The sequence below is a fragment of the Apostichopus japonicus genome, chromosome 9, assembly GCF_037975245.1.
Source record: "Apostichopus japonicus isolate 1M-3 chromosome 9, ASM3797524v1, whole genome shotgun sequence".
In the NCBI taxonomy this organism is placed as follows: Eukaryota; Metazoa; Echinodermata; class Holothuroidea; order Aspidochirotida; family Stichopodidae; genus Apostichopus; species Apostichopus japonicus.
In genome coordinates, this window is record NC_092569.1 from 12,624,189 (window position 1) to 12,649,750 (window position 25,562).

A 25,562-nucleotide genomic window follows, 5' to 3' on the forward strand; every position below is an offset into this window, starting at 1 on the left:
CAAAATTTCCCGGACATATAGGCGAAGGAAGCTATCCGCCGCGACTGCATGTGAGTTTCTCGACTTTCTGTCCTGGGAGTCATACCACAAAATGGTGCATTTCCTCATACGCCATTATTAATAATTTAAATAACTAACTAATAAGGCACAGCCCATATCCGAGTTCGTATAGCGAGCTTAGCGCAAATTTGGCGCCAGCATGTTAAACCAGGTTGCTAGGTCTACGAGAATACATTTACATGAAATTTGAAAACAAGGATAGCAAGACAAACAACTTTTATTATGTTTTCAGGACCTCACACATGCGCATGTATCGTCAGACTTAGAATAGGTCCCATGTGAGTGGTGGCTAAAGTGATGAAGGCATGAAAATAAATCAGTGGTTGTTCGTTGGAGTCCTCAAGCAAGTTACCTCGGTTGCTAGGTGGATTTGCATCTGGTTATCGGGTGAAATCTGGTCGGAGCGTACTATGTAACCACCATGTACCCAGGGACGTAGCTAAGGCCTGATGATTGGGGGGGGGGGGGTGTAGTGGCTGAAAATCGGTTTTGAAGCCAGAAAATTCCAACTGCTGCTTTGTACCCCCCACCCTCCCGCTACTCGTCAACGATACGGTCAGTGCCAGTCAGAAAACCCAATCTTTCGCGACTGCACTTCTGTTACGGACTTGTTGCGATACATTTGTACCCACTGGCACTCATTTCAAAAACTTATTGGCCCCCCCCCACCCCAACCAAATATTTTTGTGAAATTCGGGCAATATGCTGATAGCTTTTTGGATAATTTGCAATGTGTTTTTCAGTGGTTATACTGATATTATTATTATTACCCAACAATTATCACCAATACGGAAGGGTAATAAGACGGAAAATGATTGTATGCTATTTGCATGCGATGTAAAAACCGATGCATGCCTGTATGATATGCACATGATCATATGTGTTGCGCGCGTAGCGCGCGAAAAATTTTGGTTATATTTTTCGGGCAAGTCGTTACAACCCCCCCCCCCCCCCCACAAAACAAATTGGGCTCCTACGCCTATGACGGTAGTTCTATTAGGCATTTTTTTGTAGTATTCAAAATCATAAGAAGTTTTGTACGGTGGAGTATAATAATCGCGAGAAACAATTTCCCAAAGTGGCAAGGAAAACGTGGTAAATATGACAGGTTAAAGGTCAATTTTGACCGAAATTTTAAAAAATTTTTACATGAAAAGGCCTAGATAAACTAGAGTGCGACAGTCGGAAATTCCGACTGTCGCACTCCAATTTTCCAACTAGCGTCAGTTTTACCATGGCTTGGGGGGTGAGACACACCCACACCCCCTCTAACGACGTCCCTGCGCGGTGAATATGGAACACGATCACATGGTTCAGCCTCTGTTGAGTCATGGTGCTCCGTAGCCTTGTCTTCAAACGCCTCAAAGCACTAAAAGATCTCTCGGCTTCCGTCGAACTGGCGGAGGAGACGAGGAGCAACCGCAAGAGAGCTTCGACTTCACCAAACATAGCCCGTACCACTGGATTCATCAACTTGAATATTTGTCTATACCCTTCAACCGACGACGAATAGAACTGGCCTCGAAATAAAGGCAGACTAAGCTTAAGAGATTTGGAGAGCTCGGGGTACCAACTCACGAGATCTGGGTGGAATTCTCCATTCAGCAACATTGAGTGATATTCGAGGATATGAATCCTAAGATGTGTAAGCCGTAACCAAATAGAGCCACGACACTACTCTTTTTCCAAATTTGTGGGGGGGACATTTGATATTGTTTCCCCCATCCATCGAAATGTGGGGGGGACGTGTCCCCCCGTCCCCCCCTGGATTGACGCCCATGCTAATAACATAGAAACTGTTCAGAGTATCGATGAAATATACAAGTATGACAAGCAGCAGCAACAAGAAGTACTCGCTGCTAAACCGTGGTCCAAAGAGTGAGGAGCATATAGTATATAGAGGCATATGTGTAGGCTAATTGTAAAGCTTAGGCTGTACTGTTTACCGTTGGCATTAAACGCAAGCTGGCAATAATTGTAAGCTATTATGCAAAATATACTCGCGGAACAGGTACTTGTATCAATATCAACAAGTTATGGGAGGTGATACTAATAATACTGGCTGTGTTGAGAAGTTAAGTAGGCCTTACCTTTTAGCTCTGTTTAACATCAATTGATGTTATTCTAGTGTTCTTCATATTCTCTTTTATTTCTGCCCATGTATGAATATTTTCTGTACAACTTGCATATGAAAATTTTTATCTTGAACTTTTACCCAAAGGCTAGGCCCTGCTAGGACTATTTGAGCTATGCTTTAACACAAGAAATAAACTTTCATTTTGTGAAATTTTAGATTTCATGTTGCTGTTATGTTGATTTATCATACTGTATCCATGCTGACTGAACCAAGCTTAGCCAACCAATGTAAATTTATGAGCCTACATTCTGGGGACACCCAGTGCAATTCTGTGTGCATAGTCATGACCCAAATCAAAGCACTTATTCTGATAGTATGACTGTGAGCAGTATGAATATCAGGTTTCTAATAGATAAAGTTGAGCTTTAGGATCTGTTTAAACTGTCGATATGAGTGCATTGAAGAATGGCATGAGAGAACAGTGTATATAGAGGTGCGGAGACATTACAAAATTGTCCATACAGGCTGCCAGGGAAGGTTTGTGTTTGTTGTTAATGTTATTGAATGTCTTATGTTACAGAACATTGGGGCATTTTAGGTTGCATCAGTGGCGGAGAAACAGGGGGGGGGTTGGGTTTTTTTAACGCCCCCCCACTTTTTGAAGAGGGGGGTTGGCCCACACAATCAACCCCCCCTAGTTTTTGCCAGTAATGTTCTATTATAGCCTATGTTATGTGCTCCAAATGGCGTAATAAATCAAATTATTAAATTTGAAATTGTTAAAGTCATTTCAACCTTTTACCTGGTAGGCTACATCAACAATTAACGACCGAAAACTGAGTTAGAATTGACCCACACATTATTTCTAGCCCCTTTCCCCCACCTTACGCATTGGAACTTGTAGCTCATAGCGCTAACTTCACCCCACAACAGACATACACAAAATAACGTTTTGTTGCTGTTGAATAGCTTTGGAACTGTATACACTTGCCAACTTCAACGAGGTGAAGGAAGGAAAAGAAAAAGAAGAAAGAGAGAAAAGGAGAAAAGGATGGAGTAGAAAATACGGCAAGAAAACGGGAAGAGAAAGAGGAACAGTGACAAAATTATTCGAATTTGTAAAGCAAACAGCAGATATCACATCATATCATTGAGCATGAAAATGGCGTTCCACGATAAACAGCCTCCAAACCATGGGCATCCTGGTGAGGACAGCGGGACACGTCCCCACCAACTTTTTCAGTAGTGGGGACATGATATAACGTGTCCCCACCAATTTGTCTTGACCAATAGCTGCATTTCAAGTTCCCCTGTATTGAACTTTGGCGCAGTTTGATCCAGCATTGTGCAAATGACATGCGGCAGTTCTCATTTTATTGCATTTTATCCACAGTTGTTAAATATATATTGACTATATATTTCTCTGTCAATTTACGAACCGTGCATATCAGTGCTTAGCAAAAGTAGTCTCTTAGTATACTACTCACTGCAATGTATATATTAAGATATGACATACATTCTGGTGCTAGTTAATAAAAGAAATAAACTTTCAGTTCTTTCATTTTTTGGGGGGTCGGTTGAGTTTTGTCCAATTTCAGTGGTTTGATGTCAGATCCATTTCGAAGGATTGTTAATGATCCGTGTAGATATATACCTTATTTATTTCATTTAGTAAAATCATTTGTCGACGTTTGTAATATGTAATCACGTTAATTAAGTTAAATTTCACAAAGAGAAAAATTTTGTGTCGTGTAATAGCAACAATGTATATATAAATAAATAAAGCAAGTTAAGCTCTGTTTTCACAAAACTGCCATTTAAAACATGAAGCTACATGTTTGTGTATTATTAAAGTGCAATTAGGCTAATTGATTACTATAAAATTAAAGTAAACGTCATTTGATGTTTACAATGGTAGACTCTTATCGATTATATGTAGAAAATCCTTGTTTGTGAAATTTGTTTTCTGTAAATGGTCTAGTCTTTTCACGAAATATCACGATGATTGTTTTCGTAAATTAACACACAAATGCCGAGGTAGGGGGGGGGGGGGCATAACCATTAAAGTAAAGCTTGAATACTTGAAACCGTCATATACATCTTTAGATATGTGTTCAATATTTTACGAAATTTATTCGCTTTTGTGTAAACACTGTATTCGGTACACCGTTCTGTTTAATTAATGCCAACTGCCGGTACATGGGCAGACACTTCACCTATCCGGCGTGTTTACGTCGAGGGTAAAACGGCAAAATAGGGATTCATTTTTCGTTTCTCGTGTTTTTTATATTTGTTTTAATATTTTTTAATGAATATTATTCTTAAATCCATGTTTGTCTTCATATCGTCGGGAATGCTAGAGACTTTTCAAATAAGTATTTTTTTTGGGGGGGCATTGGATCACTTAAGAGTTGGTAAACCAATAGAGGTTGTATTATTGAGGTGCACAACATGAATGAGATTGAGTTGTATTTAATACTCTCAACTCCGTTCAATAGATTCGTTCTTGAAAGAGCTCACATGTAAAAGTCTTGTTATATTATTTTATATTTAAAAAAAAAACAGAACATCTGCAAACAATGCAACATGGCGAGATTGGAACTACGTGGTATGGACTTCACCATATATATATAAATATATATATATATAAATATATATATATATATATATATATATATATATACATATATATATATATATACATATATATATATATATATATATGTATATATATATACATATGTATATGTACATATATGTATATATATATATGTATATATATATATATATATATATATATATATATATATATATATATATATATAAGGGTATACAAACAGGATATTAACTGCTTTCACACTGACAATGGTTCCGTATACTGACACATCCTGATACAGAACAACAAAAAAAGACGGTAATTCTGCAAACGATGTAAATTTGGGTGCAGAGTATAACAAACAAGTCGTACATAGTAACGGATCAAAAAGAAAAACAAAAAGCAAAGATCGACCTATGGTGAAAGAGCTCCAAGCTACAGTAGACCTATAACAATCAGTTCTGTAGACTCACTGACATATAGCCTATACGCTTGAGAAGTGAACAGCAATATAACTGTATAACAACATAAATGGGAATTTTTTGTCATAGGACAGTCATAGGAAAGAGGGACGATATTGCCAAGGAGAAAAAAAAATGGGAACTCCCCTTACAAATTTCCAAATCCCTTCAATATTTCAATTGTGCAATCAACATTTTCGGACAATATTATAATAAACCAATATTACTGCAGCGAGAATGATAAGCTACACATATATGTCGTAGAAACTTGCTGCCTGGTTAGGAGGGAAATCAAAAGGAAATTATTTGAGAAGAAATACAAAACGGTGAAATAGTTGAATTGAATGAGAGGATTAAATCAGCCAAGACTCTCGCCGGACATTTTACTGCGTCTGCGTTGCGCCTAACAGTGTTTTAATTCCTGATGAATCGACCTATGGCAAATTCAATTGACATATATAGGACTTTGTTAGCTCTGTCGTGGTCTCATTTGAAAACATTGATAAATGCCAGTAAATTATGAGATTTTTAAATCATATTTAAGCAGCCGGTCTCAATTTACAATTATACTTTCACCTTTTCCGAACACCGTATATTCTTAAGACAAGTTGAAGTGACCGTAATTACTGTTCCAGAACCGAGATAGGTTATATAGGCCAATATGGTCTTCATATTCCCCAGCTGAAATGAATTGAAGCTAATTACCTATATAACATTATATAAACGTGATACAAACCATCAGATGTGTATCAATTGGCGGTTTTAGTGGTTCATTACCCAACCAGGGCCCCCAATGTCCCCCAACTTCACCTCGAAGGATTGGCTCAGGCATGGCTGAGCCAACGGATCACAACTTTCAGTCATGTAAGATGACCGAGAAGAAGCAGAAGGTTTCTACATTCGTGGATTTGCGTCCAGTACAAATTAGTAGAAAGGATTGATAATAAGGACCCACAGTGTCAGCTCTTACTCTTAAACAGGCCGCCCTGATATCCTTTATAGCTACTCACCAGTGATGATGCAAAGTGCATTGCTAAGAATTATTAAAATGCAAAAATACAGAATCACCGGGCAACAATCCATTAACTTATTATTCTTACACGTATATAGCCTACTCATTATTCTAAAATGTACGGTACTACAAGAAAACCTATATATAGGACAGAACCGAACAAAAAACTCACGTAAACAACATGAGTTACGTAAAATACTGTCTTAAAATACTTTAGAAACAACATTGATTCCATCATAATATATATATATATATATATATATATATATATACATATATATATATATATATATATATATATATATATATATATATATATATATATATATATATATATATGCAATGCGATAAATGGAATGAAAAGTATTTTGAATTCAAACACAATTTTCTAAGTGATGACAAACTTTGAAATTGCTCTTATGTGTGAAGAACAGAACACCCCCACCCCCTCCCCCCCCCCTCAAAAAAATCGTGATATATATATCTCCATAACTGAGGAATAATTTTTGAGTAACGTACAGCAAACGAATGTCTGTGTCACAAAGGCGTAGACCATATAATGACGATTTCACTATATTTATTTCTTTTGAAATTCGCTTACCGCAACTGCATTTATCTTGAACTGAACTACTTGTGACCTGTATGGCTATGGGGTGGTTAAAAAATGACAGAAACACAATATTAGTCATGATAAAATAAAAAAGTTTCCAATAATCACACTGCTACAGATAGTCATACGTGTTGCCATTTCAAAGTTGTTCAACGCAATTTGGAGTGGATCGTAGGATACGAGATTTGAATTATCCCGCTCTTCTTACTTCGTTTCTGGTTAGCAATGTCTTCAGTTACAGAAAGATGTCAACAATTGAATGCTTACATTTCTTTCAGGATTGTACAATAAAATAGAGGGCGACGTTCCTTCTTGTAGTTCCAATTTAAATGTCGTTCGAGCTTAGCCAAACTTACAGTTGTCGTACCACAATCAATCGTTCCATTGACTTACACACTAAGATCGTCACTTTCAAGGCCCGCTAAAGCATAAATATAAGTTTTCAACTGGCATACCCATCCACCACATGCAATCTGGGGGCATGGCCTGTCGTGGCACTGCACTTTTCCATACCATAACCGGTTGGATCTTGAGCTATAAGAGGAGCAAGTTTAGCATACTGAACCCCAACCCTTCATCTGCTCACTCGGAGCATTATTCACATTTAGCCAAAGAATTTCTTAACTGCAGTGCTCTATATCACCTCCAATCCTCCATATTTTCGCATCATCTTTTCATATGCTCTTACAAATGAAGGCAGAAAAACATACTGAAAATATGCCAAAAAGAAGCAATTCAGTAGGATATACACTACGGTCATTGTGGCATGGAGCCTTTATGCATTCTTGTCTGCGTGATTTGGAATGATCAGGAACTCGTATTATTATTGAACTATTATTTGAACCCAAGAACCAACAGGCTAGGCTGGCGTGATGGCCAGGTTGGTTATTCGGGCAGCACTGCGTGGCGGTGATCAGTTTGCTGCAGGTCATGTGAAACTCGCCGGCATTGGACCTGCACAACTACTGACCATCGGTGTATACGCAATTCTATATATATATATATATATATATATATATATATATAAAGGCTACAAACAGGATATTAACTGCTTTCACACTGACAATGGTTCCGTATACTGACAATTCCTGATACAGAACAACAAAAAAAGACGGTAATTCTGCAAACGATGTAAATTTGGGTGCAGAGTATAACAAACAAGTCGTAGTAACGGATCAAAAAGAACAACAAAAAGAAAAGATCGACCTATGGTGAAAGAGCTCCAAGCTACAGTAAACCTATAACAATCAGTTCTGTAGACTCACTGACGTATAGCCTATACGCTTGAGAAGTGAACAGCAATATAACTGTATAACAACATAAATGGGAATTTTTTGTCATAGGACAGTCATAGGAAAGAGGGACGATATTGCCAAGGAGAAAAAAAAATGGGAACTCCCCTTACAAATTTCCAAATCCCTTCAATATTTCAATTGTGCAATCAACATTTTCGGACAATATTATAATAAACCAATATTACAGCAGCGAGAATATAAGCTACACATATATGTCGTAGAAACTTGCTGCCTGGTTAGGAGGGAAATCAAAAGGAAATTATTTGAGAAGAAATACAAAACGGTGAAATAGTTGGATTTGAATGAGAGGATTAAATCAGCCAAGACTCTCGCCGGACATTTTACTGCGTCTGCGTTGCGCCTAACAGTGTTTTAATTCCTGATGAATCGACCTATGGCAAATTCAATTGACATATATAGGACTTTGTTAGTTCTGTCGTGGTCTAATTTGAAAACATTGATAAATGCCAGTAAATTATGAGATTTTTAAATCATATTTAAGCAGCCGGTCTCAATTTACAATTAATTTCACCTTTTCCGAACACCGAATATCCTTAAGACAAGTTGAAGTGACCGTAATTACTGTTCCAGAACCAAGATAGGTTATATAGGCCAATATGGTATTCATATTCCCTAGCTAAAATTAACTAAAGCTAAATACCTATATAACATTATATAAACGTGATACAAACCATCAGAGGTGTATCAATTGGCGGTTTTAGTGGTTCATTACCCAACCAGGGCCCCCAATGTCCCCCAACTTCACCTCGAAGGATTGGCTCAGGCATGGCTGAGCCAACGGATCACAACTTTCAGTCATGTAAGATGACCGAGAAGAAGCAGAAGGTTTCTACATTCGTGGATTTGCGTCCAGTACAAATTAGTAGAAAGGATTGATAATAAGGACCCACAGTGTCAGCTCTTACTCTTAAACAGGCCGCCCTGATATCCTTTATAGCTACTCACCAGTGATGATGCAAAGTGCATTGCTAAGAATTATTAAAATGCAAAAATACAGAATCACCGGGCAACAATCCATTAACTTATTATTCTTACACGTATATAGCCTACTCATTATTCTAAAATGTACGGTACTACAAGAAAACCTATATATAGGACAGAACCGAACAAAAAACTCACGTAAACAACATGAGTTACGTAAAATACTGTCTTAAAATACTTTAGAAACAACATTGATTCCATCATAATATATATATATATATATATATATATATATACATATATATATATATATATATATATATATATATATATATATATATATATATATATATATATATATATATATATATATATATGCAATGCGATAAATGGAATGAAAAGTATTTTGAATTCAAACACAATTTTCTAAGTGATGACAAACTTTGAAATTGCTCTTATGTGTGAAGAACAGAACACCCCCACCCCCTCCCCCCCCCCCTCAAAAAAATCGTGATATATATATCTCCATAACTGAGGAATAATTTTTGAGTAACGTACAGCAAACGAATGTCTGTGTCACAAAGGCGTAGACCATATAATGACGATTTCACTATATTTATTTCTTTTGAAATTCGCTTACCGCAACTGCATTTATCTTGAACTGAACTACTTGTGACCTGTATGGCTATGGGGTGGTTAAAAAATGACAGAAACACAATATTAGTCATGATAAATTAAAAAAGTTTCCAATAATCACACTGCTACAGATAGTCATACGTGTTGCTATTTCAAAGTTGTTCAACGCAATTTGGAGTGGATCGTAGGATACGAGATTTGAATTATCCCGCTCTTCTTACTTCGTTTCTGGTTAGCAATGTCTTCAGTTACAGAAAGATGTCAACAATTGAATGCTTACATTTCTTTCAGGATTGTACAATAAAATAGAGGGCGACGTTCCTTCTTGTAGTTCCAATTTAAATGTCGTTCGAGCTTAGCCAAACTTACAGTTGTCGTACCACAATCAATCGTTCCATTGACTTACACACTAAGATCGTCACTTTCAAGGCCCGCTAAAGCATAAATATAAGTTTTCAACTGGCATACCCATCCACCACATGCAATCTGGGGGCATGGCCTGTCGTGGCACTGCACTTTTCCATACCATAACCGGTTGGATCTTGAGCTATAAGAGGAGCAAGTTTAGCATACTGAACCCCAACCCTTCATCTGCTCACTCGGAGCATTATTCACATTTAGCCAAAGAATTTCTTAACTGCAGTGCTCTATATCACCTCCAATCCTCCATATTTTCGCATCATCTTTTCATATGCTCTTACAAATGAAGGCAGAAAAACATACTGAAAATATGCCAAAAAGAAGCAATTCAGTAGGATATACACTACGGTCATTGTGGCATGGAGCCTTTATGCATTCTTGTCTGCGTGATTTGGAATGATCAGGAACTCGTATTATTATTGAACTATTATTTGAACCCAAGAACCAACAGGCTAGGCTGGCGTGATGGCCAGGTTGGTTATTCGGGCAGCACTGCGTGGCGGTGATCAGTTTGCTGCAGGTCATGTGAAACTCGCCGGCATTGGACCTGCACAACTACTGACCATCGGTGTATACGCAATTCTATATATATATATATATATATATATATATATATATATATATAAAGGCTACAAACAGGATATTAACTGCTTTCACACTGACAATGGTTCCGTATACTGACAATTCCTGATACAGAACAACAAAAAAAGACGGTAATTCTGCAAACGATGTAAATTTGGGTGCAGAGTATAACAAACAAGTCGTAGTAACGGATCAAAAAGAACAACAAAAAGAAAAGATCGACCTATGGTGAAAGAGCTCCAAGCTACAGTAAACCTATAACAATCAGTTCTGTAGACTCACTGACGTATAGCCTATACGCTTGAGAAGTGAACAGCAATATAACTGTATAACAACATAAATGGGAATTTTTTGTCATAGGACAGTCATAGGAAAGAGGGACGATATTGCCAAGGAGAAAAAAAAATGGGAACTCCCCTTACAAATTTCCAAATCCCTTCAATATTTCAATTGTGCAATCAACATTTTCGGACAATATTATAATAAACCAATATTACAGCAGCGAGAATATAAGCTACACATATATGTCGTAGAAACTTGCTGCCTGGTTAGGAGGGAAATCAAAAGGAAATTATTTGAGAAGAAATACAAAACGGTGAAATAGTTGGATTTGAATGAGAGGATTAAATCAGCCAAGACTCTCGCCGGACATTTTACTGCGTCTGCGTTGCGCCTAACAGTGTTTTAATTCCTGATGAATCGACCTATGGCAAATTCAATTGACATATATAGGACTTTGTTAGTTCTGTCGTGGTCTAATTTGAAAACATTGATAAATGCCAGTAAATTATGAGATTTTTAAATCATATTTAAGCAGCCGGTCTCAATTTACAATTAATTTCACCTTTTCCGAACACCGAATATCCTTAAGACAAGTTGAAGTGACCGTAATTACTGTTCCAGAACCAAGATAGGTTATATAGGCCAATATGGTATTCATATTCCCTAGCTAAAATTAACTAAAGCTAAATACCTATATAACATTATATAAACGTGATACAAACCATCAGAGGTGTATCAATTGGCGGTTTTAGTGGTTCATTACCCAACCAGGGCCCCCAATGTCCCCCAACTTCACCTCGAAGGATTGGCTCAGGCATGGCTGAGCCAACGGATCACAACTTTCAGTCATGTAAGATGACCGAGAAGAAGCAGAAGGTTTCTACATTCGTGGATTTGCGTCCAGTACAAATTAGTAGAAAGGATTGATAATAAGGACCCACAGTGTCAGCTCTTACTCTTAAACAGGCCGCCCTGATATCCTTTATAGCTACTCACCAGTGATGATGCAAAGTGCATTGCTAAGAATTATTAAAATGCAAAAATACAGAATCACCGGGCAACAATCCATTAACTTATTATTCTTACACGTATATAGCCTACTCATTATTCTAAAATGTACGGTACTACAAGAAAACCTATATATAGGACAGAACCGAACAAAAAACTCACGTAAACAACATGAGTTACGTAAAATACTGTCTTAAAATACTTTAGAAACAACATTGATTCCATCATAATATATATATATATATATATATATATATATATATATACATATATATATATATATATATATATATATATATATATATATATATATATATATATATATATATATGCAATGCGATAAATGGAATGAAAAGTATTTTGAATTCAAACACAATTTTCTAAGTGATGACAAACTTTGAAATTGCTCTTATGTGTGAAGAACAGAACACCCCCACCCCCTCCCCCCCCCCCTCAAAAAAATCGTGATATATATATCTCCATAACTGAGGAATAATTTTTGAGTAACGTACAGCAAACGAATGTCTGTGTCACAAAGGCGTAGACCATATAATGACGATTTCACTATATTTATTTCTTTTGAAATTCGCTTACCGCAACTGCATTTATCTTGAACTGAACTACTTGTGACCTGTATGGCTATGGGGTGGTTAAAAAATGACAGAAACACAATATTAGTCATGATAAATTAAAAAAGTTTCCAATAATCACACTGCTACAGATAGTCATACGTGTTGCTATTTCAAAGTTGTTCAACGCAATTTGGAGTGGATCGTAGGATACGAGATTTGAATTATCCCGCTCTTCTTACTTCGTTTCTGGTTAGCAATGTCTTCAGTTACAGAAAGATGTCAACAATTGAATGCTTACATTTCTTTCAGGATTGTACAATAAAATAGAGGGCGACGTTCCTTCTTGTAGTTCCAATTTAAATGTCGTTCGAGCTTAGCCAAACTTACAGTTGTCGTACCACAATCAATCGTTCCATTGACTTACACACTAAGATCGTCACTTTCAAGGCCCGCTAAAGCATAAATATAAGTTTTCAACTGGCATACCCATCCACCACATGCAATCTGGGGGCATGGCCTGTCGTGGCACTGCACTTTTCCATACCATAACCGGTTGGATCTTGAGCTATAAGAGGAGCAAGTTTAGCATACTGAACCCCAACCCTTCATCTGCTCACTCGGAGCATTATTCACATTTAGCCAAAGAATTTCTTAACTGCAGTGCTCTATATCACCTCCAATCCTCCATATTTTCGCATCATCTTTTCATATGCTCTTACAAATGAAGGCAGAAAAACATACTGAAAATATGCCAAAAAGAAGCAATTCAGTAGGATATACACTACGGTCATTGTGGCATGGAGCCTTTATGCATTCTTGTCTGCGTGATTTGGAATGATCAGGAACTCGTATTATTATTGAACTATTATTTGAACCCAAGAACCAACAGGCTAGGCTGGCGTGATGGCCAGGTTGGTTATTCGGGCAGCACTGCGTGGCGGTGATCAGTTTGCTGCAGGTCATGTGAAACTCGCCGGCATTGGACCTGCACAACTACTGACCATCGGTGTATACGCAATTCTATATATATATATATATATATATATATATATATATATATATATATAAAGGCTACAAACAGGATATTAACTGCTTTCACACTGACAATGGTTCCGTATACTGACAATTCCTGATACAGAACAACAAAAAAAGACGGTAATTCTGCAAACGATGTAAATTTGGGTGCAGAGTATAACAAACAAGTCGTAGTAACGGATCAAAAAGAACAACAAAAAGAAAAGATCGACCTATGGTGAAAGAGCTCCAAGCTACAGTAAACCTATAACAATCAGTTCTGTAGACTCACTGACGTATAGCCTATACGCTTGAGAAGTGAACAGCAATATAACAGTATAACAACATAAATGGGAATTTTTTGTCATAGGACAGTCATAGGAAAGAGGGACGATATTGCCAAAGAGAAAAAAAAATGGGAACTCCCCTTACAAATTTCCAAATCCCTTCAATATTTCAATTGTGCAATCAACATTTTCGGACAATATTATAATAAACCAATATTACAGCAGCGAGAATATAAGCTACACATATATGTCGTAGAAACTTGCTGCCTGGTTAGGAGGGAAATCAAAAAGAAATTATTTGAGAAGAAATACAAAACGGTGAAATAGTTGAATTGAATGAGAGGACTAAATCAGCCAAGACTCTCGCCGGACATTTTACTGCGTCTGCGTTGCGCCTAACAGTGCCTTAATTCCTGATGAATCGACCTATGGCAAATTCAATTGACATATATAGGACTTTGTTAGCTCTGTCGTGGTCTCATTTGAAAACATTGATAAATGCCAGTAAATTATGAGATTTTTAAATCATATTTAAGCAGCCGGTCTCAATTTACAATTATACTTTCACCTTTACCGAACACATATCCTAAAGACAAGTTGAAGTGACCGTAATTACTGTTTCAGAACCGAGATAGGTTATATAGGCCAATATGGTCTTCATATTCCCCAGCTGAAATGAATTGAAGCTAATTACCTATATAACATTATATAAACGTGATATAACCATCAGAGGTGTATCAATTGGCGGTTTTAGTGGTTCATTACCCAACCAGGGCCCCCAATGTCCCCCAACTTCACCTCGAAGGATTGGCTCAGGCATTTTGAGCCAACGGATCACAACTTTCAGTCATGTAAGATGACCGAGAAGAAGCAGAAGGTTTCTACATTCGTGGATTTGCGTCCAGTACAAATTAGTAGAAAGGATTGATAATAAGGACCCACAGCGTCAGCTCTTACTCTTAAACAGGCCGCCCTGATATCCTTTATAGCTACTCACCAGTGATGATGCAAAGTGCATTGCTAAGAATTATTAAAATACAAATATACAGAATCACCGGGCAACAATCCATTAACTTATTATTCTTACACGTATATAGCCTACTCATTATTCTAAAATGTACGGTACTACAAGAAAACCTATATATAGGACAGAACCGAACAAAAAACTCACGTAAACAACATGAGTAACGTAAAATACTGTCTTAAAATACTTTAGAAACAACATTGATTCCATCATAATATATATATATATATATATATATATATATATATATATATATATATATATATATGCAATGCGATAAATGGAATGAAAAGTATTTTGAATTCAAACACAATTTTCTAAGTGATGACAAACTTTGAAATTGCTCTTATGTGTGAAGAACAGAACACCCCCACCCCCTCCCCCCCCCCCTCAAAAAAAAATCGTGATATATATATCTCCATAACTGAGGAATAATTTTTGAGTAACGTACAGCAAACGAATGTCTGTGTCACAAAGGCGTAGACCATATAATGACGATTTCACTATATTTATTTCTTTTGAAATTCGCTTACCGCAACTGCATTTATCTTGAACTGAACTACTTGTGACCTGTATGGCTATGGGGTGGTTAAAAAATGACAGAAACACAATATTAGTCATGATAAATTAAAAAAAGTTTCCAATAATCACACTGCTACAGATAGTCATACGTGTTGCTATTTCAAAGTTGTTCAACGCAATTTGGAGTGGATCGTAGGATACGAGATTTGAATTATCCCGCTCTTCTTACTTCGTTTCTGGTTAGCAATGTCTTCAGTTACAGAAAGATGTCAACAATTGAATGCTTACATTTCTTTCAGGATTGTACAATAAAATAGAGGGCGACGTTCCTTCTTGTAGTTCCAATTTAAATGTCGTTCGAGCTTAGCCAAACTTACAGTTGTCGTACCACAATCAATCGTTCCATTGACTTACACACTAAGATCGTCACTTTCAAGGCCCGCTAAAGCATAAATATAAGTTTTCAACTGGCATACCCATCCACCACATGTAATCTGGGGGCATGGCCTGTCGTGGCACTGCACTTTTCCATACCATAACCGGTTAGATCTTGAGCTATAAGAGGAGCAAGTTTAGCATACTGAACCCCAACCCTTCATCTGCTCACTCGGAGCATTATTCACATTTAGCCAAAGAATTTCTTAACTGCTCTATATCACCTCCAATCCTCCATATTTTCGCATCATCTTTTCATATGCTCTTACAAATGAAGGCAGAAAAACATACTGAAAATATGCCAAAAAGAAGCAATTCAGTAGGATATACACTACGGTCATTGTGGCATGGAGCCTTTATGCATTCTTGTCTGCGTGATTTGGAATGATCAGGAACTGGCGTATTATTATTGAACTATTATTTGAACCCAAGAACCAACAGGCTAGGCTGGCGTGATGGCCAGGTTGGTTATTCGGGCAGCACTGCGTGGCGGTGATCAGTTTGCTGCAGGTCGTGTGAAACTCGCCGGCATTGGACCTGCACAACTACTGACCATCGGTGTATACGCAATGCTAGCCAGGGTCCATGTAGATCAAGTTTCTATAGGACCCAAAGTAAATCTCAACAACGTTATCATCCAGACCTTAGCAGTTATTCTCAAATTTACCGTAAATGCCGTTATAGTGGCGTTTTGTTGTCTGGGGAACGCTTAGCTCGTTGAATATCCCAGGATTCAACACAGGATTCATCACAGGTATCAAACCCATCCCAGGATTCATCCCGGGATTCATCACAGGATTCAAACTCATCACAGGATTCATCTGGGCAGGATTCACCACGGGATTCAATCTCATCACAGGATTCAAAGGATACACATCATATTCAAAATCATCACAGGATTCATCCCAGGATTCATCACAGAATTCTTCCCAGGATTCAGTTTGATTACAGGATTCATGTACATATAACGAGTGCAATTTATGGAAAGTGAGACCACTATCCCTAGATTCATCCCCACACATGCAGATATATCCCCACTATCAGATTTCCATAGTTTAACTGTGCAGAAGATACACAATCCTTTATATGAATATATATGAATTCTGTGATGAGTTTGAATTCTGTGATGAATCCTGGGATAAATCCTTTGACGAGTTTGAATCCTGTACTAAATCCTGTGATGAATCCTGGGATGAAACCTGTGACGAATCCTACGATAGCTTCAGGTTGGTCATGACCGACCCTCCGTTGCTTGTATGTTTTGTTTTCCTATACACTGTGTGATACGGTGTGAGTTCTAGATCATATCAAATTCGAGGCTCCTGACGCGAAATTTGTTCGGCAAAATGGATTCCGATATGGCTAGAAAGACATGGGATGTATCAAATAACATAGAAACTGTTCAAAGTATCGATGAAATATACAAGTATGACAAACAGCAGCAACAAGAAGTACTTGCTGCTAAACCGTGGTCCAAAGAGTGAGGAGCATATATTACACTTTAACGCTGTTAGGCATGTGTGTAGGCTAATTGTAAAGTTTAGGCTGTACTGTTTACCATTTGCATTAAACTCAAGCTGGCAATAATTGTAAGCTATTATGCAAAATATATTCGCGGAACAGGTACTTGTATCAATATCAAAAAGTTATGGAGGTGATACTGATAATATTAATACTGGCTGTATTGAGAAGTTAAGTAGGCCTACCTGTAACCTTTTAGCTTTGTTTAACATCAAAGTTATTCCAGTGTTCTTCATATTCTGCCCTTTAATGAATATTTTCTGTACAACTTACATATGAAACATTGGTACAATTATAGAATTCAGGGCCATTCATTAACTCTTCCCAGCATCCGGATGCGCGGTGTGTCTGTACATGGTCGTACACGTATGACGCCCTCTAAAATTCCATGACGTTTTTCATTTTGACTCCGCATCCGCGCATCCACCACGGAAGTACTAGGAAAGGACTTAGATAATTTTCGAAAGTTTCCCCATATACTATCACGTATTTCATTATGACTCCGCATCCGCGCATCCACCCCGGGAGTACTAGGAATGGACTTAAATAATTTTCGAAAGTTTCCCCATATACCATCACGTATTTCATTTTGACTCCGCATCCGCGCATCCACCCGGGAGTACTAGGAAAGGACTTCGATAATTTTCGTACCATCACGTATTTCAAATACTGAAAGTCCCGTATGTACAAAGATATTCCACATCAATAGTTGTCGTTCTTAAAAGGCATCCGTACATGTGTGACGCCCTCTAAAATTCCACCACAGAAGTACTAGGAAAGGACTTAGGAAATTTTTGACTCCGCATCTGCGCATCCACTCAAAAAGAAAGAACTGGGACTTTGACAATTTTTACTCACATACATACTGGGGTGAGACTGAGCATCCACGCATCCGGATGCTCAGATAGAGTCATCGAGTGGCCCTGTATTCTATAATTACTCCGAAACATTTTATCTTGAACTTTCACCCATAGGCTAGGCCTTGCTAGGGCTATTTGAGCTATGCTTTCACACAAGAAATAGACTTTCATTTTGTGCAATGTTAGATTTCATGTTGCTGTTATGTTGCTGTATCATACCCATGCCGATTGAACCAAGCCTAGCCAAACAATTTAAATTTACAAGGGACATTCTGGGGACACCCAGTGCAATTCTGTGCAGTCATGTCCCGAATCAAAGCACTCATTCTGACTATGAGCAGTATGAATATCAGGTTTCTAATAGATAAAGTTGAGCTTTAGGATCTGTTTAAACTGTCCTTATGAGTGCATTGAAGAATGGCATTAGAGAACAGTCTATATGGAGGTGTGGAGGCATTACAAAATTGTCCCTACAGGCTGCTAGGGAAGGTTTGTGCTTTTTGTTAATGTTCTTGAATTGAATGTCTTATGTTACAGAAAATTGGGGCATTTAAGGTTGCGTAGGCACAGCTATCCAGACTGTCCTTAGGAAAGGATGTCTTGATCATGTACTGTGTTCTCATTATCTTTGATGTGTATTTTTTCGTAAGGAGCCACAGAGTTTGATACCAGTACTAATTAGTTGTTTTATTTCAATATGCTAAGCTGCATCTATTCCGTTGCACTGGTCAAGTAACAATACGATATTGCGTTTTCATTTGTTGTATCCAGTGGAACGTATTCTTCTGTTAACTGTAGAACTCTCTCTGTGGAATTGGAGCTGCTAGTACTGTGGACCTATATGAGCTAGCCTGGATGTTCCTATCTGTTCTTAAATGAAACATGTATCACATTCACTTCCTTCAACATGTGATATCATTAGAAATATTCACCTTTTCAAGCCAAAATGTGACCTCAGCCCCACTGTACATATATTTAATATATATTTATATTTCTGAATGCTAAAAAGTATGCATGAACCATTGTTTTCTTCCACATGGCACATGCCTGTACAGCATATATGTGTCACATTATTTTTACCAATAATGATCGTATCGGTTTCCATCCGTTGTACTTTTTTTCTCTTTTCTCCAACTGTCCAACATTCAGCAATTTAGCCCGGGATTGTATTTCACATTTATATCAAATATTCCAAACTGGCTTCCTTGCCAGTCTTATTCTGTTTTTCTCTGACCTTTTTTTTCCCTTCTTTGTTACAGCAATCATTACTTCAAACATATAAAAATCTCAGCTCTGGCCCTTTTAAAGATGGTGATGCATGCCCGGTCCGGAGGTACATTAGAGGTGATGGGACTCCTTATGGGGAAGGTAAGGTGTTATTTCTATCATAAAATATGACTTGGGAGTGTACAGACATAAGTTGGCATCCCAACTATCTCCTTTTGCGATCAAGGAAAAACCTTGCCTTCTCCATTTTTAACCTTGCAGTGCTGGTGTGGCAGAGGAATAGTGTCCGGGTGTCTCACAGACACTTTTCCCTGAGCATTGTGTCTGTAGGACAACTTTCCCACACTGGCAGTGGTAGAGCAAACTATATCTGAGCTCAGGAAATACTCTTTGTGATTCAATGTAGTATTCGACATAGTTGCCATAAATGTTACTGGTTAACTGAGAGTAGAGTACATGAACTTGTTTGTAACTGGTACAGCTGCAGGGTGAACTAATTTATGTAATTATGACAGCACATGAATGTTACTCCTGGAGCATGCATTCATATGACCTACATTATATACTACATACTTGTGGTCATAGTGAAGGGCAGTACAAATGCCTTGTAAACCACCTTGGGGCTCCACTTAGAAATCCAGTCATAATCTTCTTTCATGTTCTTGTAAGCCTCTCTTGAATTTTACCTTGAAATCCAGTGTCCATACACTATCATTTTCTTTGTTTGAACCTCTTTTAATTTTTGAAATCCAACCTTTCACTAGTCCCATATTATGTACACGTCTTTTATGAATGTTTTGAATTGTGAAAATTCTGTTTACAGAACACTAATAATGAGATGAGATTATTATGCCTTCCAATCATATGCCTTCCAATGCCTTCCAATCATAAGTTCCCTGGTTCGAGTCCCTCCAAGATTAATGTATGTAGTCCAGTTACAGAGTTGTTGACAATTGACAATTCATAATCATGGATGTTAAAAGATGAATCTAAGAGACTGACTTCGGTCAGCTTGCGGCTCTGATAAGCCAATGAGGCTTCTTCGCGAGTTCCTGCTTTGCAGGAGGATCTAAAATACATACATACATACATACATACATTATTTTGTTTTGTTTACTGTAGGTGGATGGTGCCACAATGATAGTGATGGATTGCTTTGCTCTGCCCGTGGAGGGAACCGAGACCAGAGTCAATGCCCAAGCAGCAGCATACGAGTACATGGCAGCTTATATGGAAAGTTCCAAACAGGTAAACTAATGTGCAACACGACCACTCCTCACATTACTGTTAAGTAGGTAAACTGATTGTCTTTACTTTAAAAAATAGTAAACATCTTACACTTGGTTTGTGTTAGTGTTCTGTAAATATTTCACCTTATCACGTGGTAGAATACGGTTATTTCACACGTTCCCTAAATTCGCGTACTGTGTCCTACATTTGTAGCTGCAACTGATAGGCACTGACGTTGTTGTGTTCCTTAGCCAAAATGTAACCACCTTTTCAATCGCAATTTTAATCTACAAAGCCTCGTTTGACTCCAAAATTTTACAAAGTGATGTTGAATATGGTGCCTTTGCCTACCTCAGTATTTTAGAAAGTGGTCAAATGCTGGGGTATACACTCTCGTCCATCGGATGGGGACGTTAAATGGCGGTTCCGGGAGCGAATTCATACGCCTGCCTCGTTATCCTCTAAACACTTATGGAAAAGAGAAGGCTTGAAATAAGCCGGTGTTCATCCATGATGTTAGACAGATAGGGTCTCAGATTAGCTAATTCTGTAAGGCTTCCTGATCCTTGGGTCTCTAAACTAAATTAAGTAAAATTCCCTCTATTTACTGCGGAATTTGGTCAAACCATCGATGAAATCAAAATGCTAAAGGATATAATTAAAACAGCTGAGCAAAGTCAGTGAGATAGTCATCACCGGTATCCTTTAAAGAACATTAATGCCTTTACCATTTCACATTTACCATATGCCTTCATCATACTGTTAAATGACTTTTGAATGTATTCTCTTTAATTCCATCTGCTAGGTTGGCCGGTTGGAGAACGCCATTGGTTGGTACCACAGTCACCCTGGTTACGGATGTTGGCTATCCGGTATCGACGTCGGAACTCAAATGCTGAACCAACAGTTTCAAGAGCCTTTCGTTGCTATTGTGGTGAGTTTCAAGCCCTCTGGGGGTAAAAGCAGTTCTTTCTGATGTCTTTAAACCTTTCATTAGTGGAAGAGAAAACGTTTCTATGTGTTTAAAGAATGTATCAGTTTCCATATTATGGACAGATGTGGAGCTGTGCAGAAGTGAAGCATTAACCCAATAACAGATGTTGGTGTATTGTTGTGCAACATGATGAGATGCATTAATATATTATAATACTTTCATTTGTCTCAAAGACAAAATATTATCTCATTCACACACACGTTGTACAGTAAAATCCTCTTCTGTTGCAGCTTCAAAGTTTCCAGCAAACTTTAAAAAAAATTTATGATAAAAATGTAAAAATATTGCTCTATTCAGTGAAACATTTTGGGCTTAATAATTAAAAACTTTTGGCAAATGTATACAGTATCTGTTGTCAAAATAGTAGGAATTTGGGAATGGTTAGCTCTGTTTATAGTAAATTTTTCTTAGCTTGGCTGCAACCTTCGATGTTATTGTAGTGTATCTAATAATTAGCAAAGAATACATTTAATTGCTATTAAACATAGCTTGGCCTTTCATTGCCATACCTTAACACAATGTTTTGAGAGGAAACATTAAGTCTTCGTGTATGGGTGGACCTTACTGTACCTGTCAGTGTGCATAGACTGTATTTAGTCTTTCACAATCTGTACAGTAAGGTTTCACATTGTTTAGCATTGGTTAACTCAGGGCCGGATTTAGACATGTGGAGGCCCGTAGGCAACCTTCAGTGGTGGAGGCCCCCCCTCTAGTAATCGCCGTCCCGGGGGAGGTGTGTAAGGGGAGGGGTATTGGATTTTTTCCAATAATTAAGGGTTCTTGGATGCGAAATGGTGCAGTATTTTGTGATTTCTGAAGTAAATTTTGTGATTTCTGAAGAATTTTCATCACGGTATGTAGGCCTGTTTGCCTGCAAAATTTTCAGTACAAGTAAAAAGGTTGCTACAACCTCTCTCACTCTCAGTACGAACGAGCAATCATGATCAATCATATAAACATGGATATAATACTTACAGTACGTATATTTACAGACCAGGCAGTTTTCGAGACTTGACCCTTGCAAAATCTTGGATCAATTTGTCGAAGTTAGTCTCTCTGAGAATGTCATATTCAATACTCATCAAGGTCAGATGACTGAGGCTGCCTATCATGACCCATTGCAGTACGGAGTCTGTTCTTAATGAACTTCAGTTTACTGAACGAACGTTCTCCAGAACAGTTTGTGACCATGAGCACCAAGTACATCCATTAGCATTATCTCGACCTTTCCGAAAAAAGTCACACCCCGGGCCTAAACTTGCTTTAAGCTGGACTGGACTAACATGATTCATGACGAACATGTTAATGCCAATTGCCAACTGCCCAGACGCGCACGGGCCTGTGTATGTGTGTGTAGAGGGGGTGAGAAGACAGTTGTTTCATCATTGCACATGAAAAGAATCAATTAGCAATACCTGTCTGAAACCTAGCGGGAGGTGATGACAGACGCCACTGTCAGGGTGTACTGAAATGTTTCAACCAAAACCATTAACCTAGTTCTAAAGAAAATAGACGTTGAGATTGATGAATTTGGATATTAGGCCAATCATGTTTGTCCGCCGACGTGTGATTTGCAATAACGGGAAAACAACCACTTAGCTGTTTCTACCGTTCACAAAGAGATACAATTAAAATTGAATATGACTTCAAGCGTATGCATGGCGTAAACCGCGCGCAATATGATTTTGATTGATGATATTTGTCAGCCTACATTTAATTTTTTTTCTTCAAATTTCCCCTTATATATATATTTTTTCATGAAGTATGTGGAGGCCCCTTGCTGTGGAGGCCCGTGGGCAGCTGCCCACGTTGCCCATTGGTAAATCCGGCCCTGGGTTAACTATTGAAAGATAATGTCTCCTGGTGTTATTTTAATGGTAGGCTGTTTCAGTGGTAACCATGGAAATCTGTCTGGCATAGCATGTTAGACTTGTTCTCTAGTCACTTTTATAAAGAGGCAGTGACTCATTTGTAAACATGAATCCATATCCTTTGTGTGTTTTGAAGTTGCTTAGTACATTAGGATATTGTGGACTTGTATTAATTGAATTTAGTATTGTCTCCACAGATTGATCCAGTCAGGACGATATCAGCCGGTAAAGTGAACCTTGGTGCTTTCAGGACCTACCCTAAGGTAAGTTTGTGTAGTCAAACGAACTCGTTTTTAAATCATTCCTTTAACAGGTTTGCTGGTAGGGCTTGCAGTGGTAAGTTTATCTGGTTTTCGTTTGTGGCAGGCTGTGGTTAAAGCAAAATTACTGTACAACAATTTCATTGTGGGAAATGAAAACGTACAAGAATTTTGTTGTCATGTGCTCATACAAACATGCAATAGTAGTTAGTTTTGTTAGTAGTTTATATTCACAATACTTTGTGCCTAGATCTGAATATTAACCTAATAATTTATCTTCTAAATATGCCTCAGAATAAACCATTTGATGTCTAAAAATATTTCCTAGGCAAGGCCCACCCCCACCCCCCCCCCATTCATGGGAGCTGGTTTCAATGACCCATTTCCACAACTCCATCCTTTATAAAATGTTAGATCTGCTCCTGATGTGCTGCTACCCAGACTGTGATACTAATATTACATTCTACACTTCATGCTTTAATTACAGCTACAGATATTAACACAGAATTAACTGCATGATGCATAATTTGTTTACCATTAGTTCTGTTTTTATACTGTATGTAGAGGTTGCTTTGAAGAAGAGGAAAGATAAAAAAACAAACCCCTCCCCTTCTCAAGAAGCTACACATTTGTTTCATCTCTTGCCTCTCTCTCTCTCTCTCTCTCTCTAGGGGTACAAACCTCCAGACGAGGGCCCCTCGGAATACCAGACCATCCCTCTCAACAAGATTGAAGACTTTGGAGTTCACTGCAAGCAGTATTACTCCCTAGAGGTGTCATACTTCAAGTCTGCCCTGGATAGGAAACTACTGGAATCTCTTTGGAACAAATATTGGGTCAACACTCTCAGCTCTTCTACTTTAGTTACAGTAAGTATATACACACAACTCTTTGATATCCATGGAACTCTGGGTTACAAATTCAATACCAACTAGAGACTACCCCAATCCCTCTATGCACTCCCAAAGTAATTGTAACAACAATTGTTTGATAACTATGGAGCTCACTGAGTGAATCACCTGGTTGGTATCCAATTCTAACAGTGAGTGTACAACTGTAAGGTATTCATGGAGCTAACTGAGTGAATCACCTGACTGGTATTCAATTCTCACAGTAAGTGTACAACTGTAAAGTATTCATGGAGCTAACTGAGTGAATCACCTGGTTGGTATCCAATTCTAACAGTAAGTGTACAACTGTAAGGTATTCATGGAGGCTCACTGAGTGAATTGCCTGGTTGGTATCCAATTCTAACAGTAAGTGTACAACTTTAAGGTATTCATGGAGCTCACTGAGTGAATTACCTGGTTGGTATCCAATTCTAACAGTAAGTGTACAACTGTAAGGTATTCATGGAGCTAACTGAGTGAATTACCTGGTTGGTATCCAATTCTAACAGTAAGTGTACAACTGTAAGGTATTCATGGAGCTCACTGAGTGAATTACCTGGCTGGTATCCAATTCTAACAGTAAGTGTACAACTGTAAGGTATTCATGGAGCTAACTGAGTGAATTACCTGGTTGGTATCCAATTCTAACAGTAAGTGTACAACTGTAAGGTATTCATGGAGCTCACTGAGTGAATTACCTGGTTGGTATCCAATTCTAACAGTAAGTGTACAACTGTAAGGTATTCATGGAGCTCACTGAGTGAATCACCTGGTTGGCATCCAATTCTAACAGTAAGTGTACAGCTGTAAGGTATTCATGGAGCTCACTGAGTGAATTACCTGGTTGGTATCCAATTCTAACAGTAAATAAACA

The 25,562-nt window shown here is 38.0% G+C and overlaps 1 protein-coding gene across 2 annotated transcripts in view; it reads left to right on the forward strand.

The window, feature by feature from the left end:
- The window catches only part of LOC139973283 (COP9 signalosome complex subunit 5), a 31,433-nt gene that overhangs the window by 1,944 nt on the left and 3,927 nt on the right, over positions 1-25,562 (forward strand). Inside the window, exons 2-7 of one of the 2 annotated variants that reach the window (XM_071979846.1) lie at positions 1,842-1,938; positions 19,476-19,584; positions 20,566-20,691; positions 21,479-21,607; positions 23,736-23,801; positions 24,470-24,667. In XM_071979846.1, coding sequence (XP_071835947.1) covers positions 1,842-1,938; positions 19,476-19,584; positions 20,566-20,691; positions 21,479-21,607; positions 23,736-23,801; positions 24,470-24,667 — 725 coding nt within the window. Of the gene's footprint in view, positions 1-1,841; positions 1,939-17,097; positions 17,316-19,475; positions 19,585-20,565; positions 20,692-21,478; positions 21,608-23,735; positions 23,802-24,469; positions 24,668-25,562 lie in introns of those variants that run through there. The other variant, XM_071979845.1, reaches the window with a different exon arrangement.